The sequence below is a fragment of the Nansenia antarctica genome (assembly GCF_963989245.1).
Source record: "Nansenia antarctica genome assembly, chromosome: 4".
Taxonomy (NCBI): Eukaryota; Metazoa; Chordata; class Actinopteri; order Argentiniformes; family Microstomatidae; genus Nansenia; species Nansenia antarctica.
Window position 1 is genome coordinate 15,227,044 of NC_137689.1, and position 7,005 is coordinate 15,234,048.

The 7,005-nt window shown below is 42.0% G+C and overlaps 1 protein-coding gene across 1 annotated transcript; it reads left to right on the forward strand.

Moving 5' to 3' along the window:
- Positions 1 to 3,764: 3,764 nt before the first annotated feature.
- Positions 3,765 to 4,706, forward strand: LOC308155714 (olfactory receptor 51L1-like; the record flags this gene model as incomplete). The annotated part of the gene is made up of 1 exon (XM_080529088.1): positions 3,765 to 4,706. The coding sequence occupies one exon, from the start codon at positions 3,765 to 3,767 to the stop codon at positions 4,704 to 4,706; it is 942 nt and encodes a 313-aa protein (XP_080385214.1).
- Between the last annotated feature and the right edge of the window lie 2,299 nt (positions 4,707 to 7,005).

The following is a 7,005-nucleotide window of genomic DNA, read 5'->3' on the forward strand; positions in this document are numbered from 1 at the left end:
CTGTCCCAGGTCCAGTTACAGAGGAAAGCATCTTGCCTGAGAGTGGTCAGTTTAAAGTATGTTTAAGATTAAACAATGAGTATTGCAATATTTGATAGGCACACAAAAATGCATCATATCAGTAATCATAACACGTATTTTTATTTTATTTTATTAACAAATGAATCATGTTACCATAAGTATTCATAAGTTCACCGTATTCATAGGTTCTACTGACATGTGTGGCTGTAGAGGGGTTTCAAGACAGACTGACTTGTATACTGGATTGTAATAATGACGACAGTCGTTGGTTACATTCCTGACCACTTATGATGTTTACATGTTTAGACGCTGTCAGCGATAGCATCCCGGGAAGTGAGGCTAAGTTCGCACCGAAGCGCGCACTCCCCCCCCCAGGTAGTAGGTGTCTCTGCCCACAACAGGCGCACCTCTCCCCCGGCCGTTGTGTGTCTAATTTATTATAATAATAATAAATAAATAAATTTATAATTTTGCCATTTAGCAGACGCTTTTATCCAAAGCGACTTACAATTACGAATTACAGGGACATTCCCCCTGGAGTAACTGAGGGCTAAGTGCCTTACCCAAGGGCACACTAGTAGTGGTGTGGCTTCAGGCGGGATTTGAACTCACAGCCTTCCGATCACAAGTCCAACTCACTATCCACTAGACCACCACTACCCCTGTCTCTCTACTGGGTAAAAGCTTACGGCTCCGGGGATTCCCAGGTGGTCTCCTATCCAAGTACTAACCTGGCCCAACCCTGCTTAGCTTCCGAAGTCAGACGAGAGAATAATGTCACCAATCATCCATATAGAACAACTATATGGGCACCTCCACTCGCTGCTGGTGAGACTGCCCTGCCCGATCGAACCCTTTTTCGGGAGCGGGGAACATAGGACCCTTTTTCGGAGCGGGGAACATAGGACCCTTTTTCGGGAGGGAGCTAAGGTACTGGGGAACATAGCACCCAGGGAACATAGGTACGCTCCCAGTTTTAGCTAGGCCATTAAACTGGCTTGGGGAAAAGATCTAGGGGTCACTTTTAATGAGGCGGAGTGGAAAGAAGTTTGTACCTACGCCAAAAAGATCTCTCTGTAATCGTACTAAGTCCACACAATATAAAATCTTACACCGTATTCATGTAACACCTGCACTTAAAAATAAAATGGACAGCAACTCCTCACCACTCTGCTGCAAATGTAAATCCAATGTTGGTAATATCTTTAATTATTTCTGGTCTTGTCCAAAAATCCAAAGCTACTGGACTAACGTTGTTAATGAACTCTCAATTATGTTCAATGTCTCAGTGGGATTGGACCCTAGGTGTCTCATCCTTGGCACTCCGGATCGCCAGATCTCGAATGCCAAACACCAAAGGTTGTTCAACCTCTTAACATTTTCCGCAAGGAAAAACATTCTGCTATACTGGATAAAGGAAGCTCCCCCTCCAAAAAATCTTGGCATAATATCATAATGGACTGCATTTCCAATGAATATATCACTTGCATGTTACACTCCAAGACGGACAGTTTCTACCAAACTTGGGACCCCTACTTAAAATATATTGGACCTGCCCTGTCATCTTCCTTACTGCAAGGTTTCCCCTAAGGATTCTTGCTTGGTAAATGTAAGCATTATCTGACTCCAGGGTACTTGTTTGGTGGGGTTTTGTGTGGGTCGCTTTCGATGAAGGCCTATGCTAGATGACAATAATAATGTAATGCAATGTAATGATATCTACGTCCATACCTCAATTCTATTACAAATATATCTGAGCGACATGTTTTTAAAATTTTTATTTATTTATTATTATTATTTATTATTATTTTCTCTAAACCCCTAGTGTATGTACTGTGACTGTTTACTGTATGTGCAGCGGGGGGGGGGGTGGAGTTGGATGGGCTTGGATGGGCTTCCACAGAGCCTTCACAGTTCCAGTGGTCCTGTCTGGGTTCTGTGGGGGTTTCATTCAGCTCTGGGGTTCTTGCTGTGTATGTTTAATATTGTCCTTGTCGTTGTATTGTTTTGTTTGTGCCCTCTATATAAAATTGAAAACCCCAAATAAAAACAGTAAAAAAAAAAAAAGAAAGAAAGCTAGCCAGTTTTAGATAGCTAGCTTTAGCCTCATGACCGGCCTATTTTACACTTAACATGAGTGTAATAGAATTGAGATGATGACGGCTATTGCCAGCTGCGTTGTTAACACATTAGGTGACATGTCTGGGCATGTGAGACAGTGAAAAACTAACTCATGGTTCAATGTGGGGTTTTCAAACGGTTTATTTAGACATGTGAAAAGACAAGTTTGACAAATGTGAATTAGACATCACAAATGCATTTCATTCTGTGACTAGGGTGTCCACCCACTGGTCATAGAACGTGAGAAAACTGGGTTTTGCCAGGGTTGCGCTACTTAAGAGAGAGAATCATCAATTCTAAATCCTAGGTACTTGTAATGTGAGACAGATTCAATCTTGGAGCCCTGAACAGTGGTGATAGAAGGGAGGTTCAGAGGCTTGGATGTAGCATTCGAAAACATCATAAGTTTGGTTTTGTCAGCATTCAAAACAAGTTTTAGATCACACAGGGTTTGTCGTACAGTATTAAAAGCAAGTTGTAGCTGACACAGAGCCTGATTTGGTGTGGACGCATAGCAGTATATCACAGTGTCATCAGCATAAAAATGGAAATTAGCATTTCAGACATTCTGAGCGAGACTGTTGATATATATAATGAAAAGTAATGGTCCCAGGACCGATCCCTGTGGCACACCCTTGGATATACCAAGGGAGCTGGAAGTGACACCTTCTGCCTGCACACACTGAGATCTGCCTGAGATGTAATGTTTAAACCAATAAACAGTTTGTTCTGACAATCCTACACTGGTAAGTCTTTGCATCAGTATTGCATGATCCACAGTATCAAAAGCCTTAGATAAGTCAATGAAAAGGCTTTTAAAGCTGCTGTTGCAGTGCTGTGTTTTTTTCTAAAACCTGATTGAGACTGATAAAATATTATTAATAGATAAACACTCCTTCAGTTGTTCACTCACAAGGTGTTCCAGAACCTTAGCCAGGACAGACAACTTGGCCGGTAGTTGTTTAGGACAGTAGGATCACCCCCTTTCTGCAGGGGAAGAACAAACGCTGATTTCCATATGGGAGGAATTTTGTTTGTGTCCAGGGAAGTATTAAAACAGGTTGAAAGGTTCTAAAATGTAAGATATGTGTGACCACTGATCTATATACATTTAATTGGTCCCCAGACAGAGACTGTGAAACATGACATAGAACTGACAGTCATTTCACTGACGTGAGTGCCCTCAAGAGATTAAAATAATGTCACATCATTGGAGTGTCATGAAGACCACATGACTTCATTTCAGAGGAGATCAGCGATAAAGAGTTCATAAACCCTGCAGTCCAGGTCATGTCATCGATGGGGAGACGTCACACAAAGGTAAAGGCATTTTCTAATTACAATGTGTGTCCATAATATCATGCTGCATGGTAGAAGTGGTATCAATCAAATAATAAATGGCATACTTTACATATTAGACCTATAGTGTAAGTACTGACATTTATTTAATCTGTAAGGACATTTATGTTTTGTCGTCACCCAGCATGGCAATTACAAAACAAACTACAAATCTCTAGGTTTGTGGTGATACATTTCTGATAGAGGGTAAACCAAATGCTAGGGGACTTACACCCATTCATTGTATTGTTCTCTTACAGTATCTGAAGAAATACGCCCCGGCTATGGAAAATTCATCAGCAGTGACATCCATCATATTGTCTGCATACTACGGAATGGAACATCTTAAGTACATGTACTTCAGCATTTTCCTTATTTTGTACATTGTCATTGTTGCTGAAAATGTCATTCTCATTGGAGTGATCTACACTGAGAAAACATTACATGAGCCAATGTATTTCCTTGTGTGTAATTTGGCAGCAAATGGCCTCTATGGGAGCACTGCTCTACTGCCAGCACTACTGAGTAATTTATCCTCCCACACTCATGACGTGTCTCTAGCTTTATGTCAAACACAGATCTATTGTTTACACACATATGCTATTGTTGAATTCACAGTTTTAGCAGTGATGAGTTATGATAGGTATGTTGCCATATGCTATCCACTGCAGTATCACATGATGATGTCACTGTCAAAGGTTTATAAACTCATTGCATTCACCTGGCTTTATCCATTGGTAGCATTTCTCATGTTTTTCATTCTCCCTCTTCAACTGCGATTCTGTGAAAACGATATAGACAAATTATACTGCATAAATTACTCACTTGTGAAGGTCTCCTGTACAGGTACGTCTATTGTGAGCATCGTGGGATTACTCTCTGTGGTTGTATATACTTTTCCACAGATCGTAATGATCCTTTATTCATATGTACATATCTTAAGAATCTGTGCATTATCTTCAAAAGAATCCAAGATCAAAGCACTGCAAACTTGCACTCCACACTTGTTTGCAGTTATCAACTACTCTATAGGGTGCCTTTTTGAAGTATTGCAAAGCCGATTCAACACAAGCCATTTAACTTACAGAACTCGTGTGTTTTTGTCTCTTTACTTTTTGATATTCCCTCCCATTCTTAATCCAGCTATCTATGGTATAAGTACTAAAGCCATAAGAGTGTCATTGTTTAAACGTGCAGTGGTGCGACACCAACTACCTTTTGCTTAACACCAGCAAAACAAAGGAGTTGGTGGTGGATTTTAGGAGGAAGAGAAGGACCCCAGCCCCCATCACCATCAAGGGGGTGGAAGTCGAGAGGGTGGACTCCTACAGGTACCTGGGAGTACAAATTAATAACAAACTGGACTGGACTGACAACACCGAGGCTCTTCTCAGGAAAGGGCAGAGCAGACTGTTTTTCCTGAGAAGGCTGAGGTCTTTCGGTGTCTGCAACAAGCTGCTGCAAATGTTTTATCAGTCGGTGGTTGCCAGCGTTCTGTTCTTCGCCGTGGCCTGCTGGGGTGGAAACATCTGTGCCAGGGATGCTGCGAAGCTAAACAAACTGGTGAAGAAGGCCAGCTCTGTGGTGGGGACCGGGCTGGACAGCCTAGAGGTGGTGGCAGAACAGAGGATGGGGAAAAAACTGGCGGCCATGCTGGCCAATCCCTCCCACCCGATGTACTGCGAGCTGGCAGGGATGAGGAGCAAGTTCAGCCACAGATTTGTTCTCCCCCGTCAAAGTACAAAAAGATTTGGACAGTCCTTTATTCCAGCTGCACTCCGACTCTACAACCAGGCCCTGCAGGGTGGGGGAGACCTGGAGATGGAACTTTTGGAACTTTTTACTTATTGAGCCTGCACTGTTTTATGTTTTTTATTGAATGTTTTTCTGTTTTCTGTACTGAATGTTTTCTGCCCTAACTGAGCTGTTTGACAACAAAATTTCCCCATTGGGGACAATAAAGGTTTTCAATCAATCAATCAATCAATCAACATTTTCATGGTAAGAATAGGGTATTGCAGTAGGAAAGGCTGTTTCCATGTGCATTGAAGTTATGGATAGAATGTTTATTGTGTCGGATAGGCCTATTGCAGGTGAAGACAGTACACCTACTGTGGTAAATGGTAAATAATGGTAAATGGACTGACTTATATAGCACCTTATTCCAAAGCGCTTTACAATGGCCTCTCATTCACCCATTCACACACACATTCACACACCAATGGCGACAAGCTACCATGCAAGGCGCCATCCCGCTCATTGGGAGCAATTTGGGGTTAAGTGTCTTGCCCAAGGACTCTTCGACATGTGGCCACGATCTGCCAACCTTGCAATCATTAGATGCCAGCTCTACCTCCTGCGACACAGCCGCCTCACTACAGTATCGATATCTGTGCGATTGTTATAACATCACAACATGCTGAGAGAACATTGACATGCTAAAAACACATAACTACACATAATTAGATGAGCACACAGTCCTTGCTTTTGAACACGTCCTAAAACGAAAGTATGTTTACAAGTCATTATCACTTACCGGCAGCCTACGGCAAACAAGAACAGTGAATCCAATCCACAAATTATAAGTATTTAGTGATCGTTAAACTGTTGTATATTATCGAGTGGGTACTTTAAAACTGTTATGAAAAAAAACGAAAACCAGATATTGTTGACAAGAAGCTTCACTTGTCGACCCCTTCGATTCTGCGACTGGTTTATGGTCTCACCTGCGGGCGTCACTAGGCTATTCTACACACACTAAAAAAGGGTCCTATAATTGATTTTCCATTTGTAAGAAAAAATACATAGAATGAAAACCTGAAGGCACTAAAACTAGAAGTCAGACCGTAACTTTTCTTTTTTCTACAATGCTGAATGCTGCTGTTTAAATAGTTTTAATGTTAAACCAGTTGGTCACTGAGTACTGCAGAGTACTGTTATTGTTGCTTGAATAAAGGCTGGCAGTTTTTAATAGCCAACTGTTGTTGTGGACTATATACTGGGGAAGTATTTGGTATTAGTCAGGAGTAAAAAAATAAATACAAATATCGGATTGATATTGGTATCGCAGATACCTGAAGCCCAGGTATCAGTATCGGTATCGTATCGGTAGTGAAAAAGTGGGATCGGGAATCCCTACCAGTTACCTCCAATATTTGAGAGTTGCACTTCTCAACTCCACTTTTCTCCCACAGTGTACCCATAACATTTGCATTTGTAAACTGGGGTGGGGGATTTATGAACAAAACTATCCAGTATATACTGTACAATGCCATCCATAGGCCGGTGCCGCATCAATATGCCGACGGACGGTTGTGCCGACAGCCCTCCCTGCATGTGAATGCTCGGCTTCTCTGTTACGGTACATGTGGGAAGACGGTACATGTGGGAAAACTACGGTTAGGGTTAGGTGCTACGTCGACTTGGTACATGCTGGCATGTCTAACCCTAACCCTAATCCTATCCCTAACCCTACCCCTAACCCCAACCCTAACCTTAACCGTAGCACCCTAGCACCTAACCCTA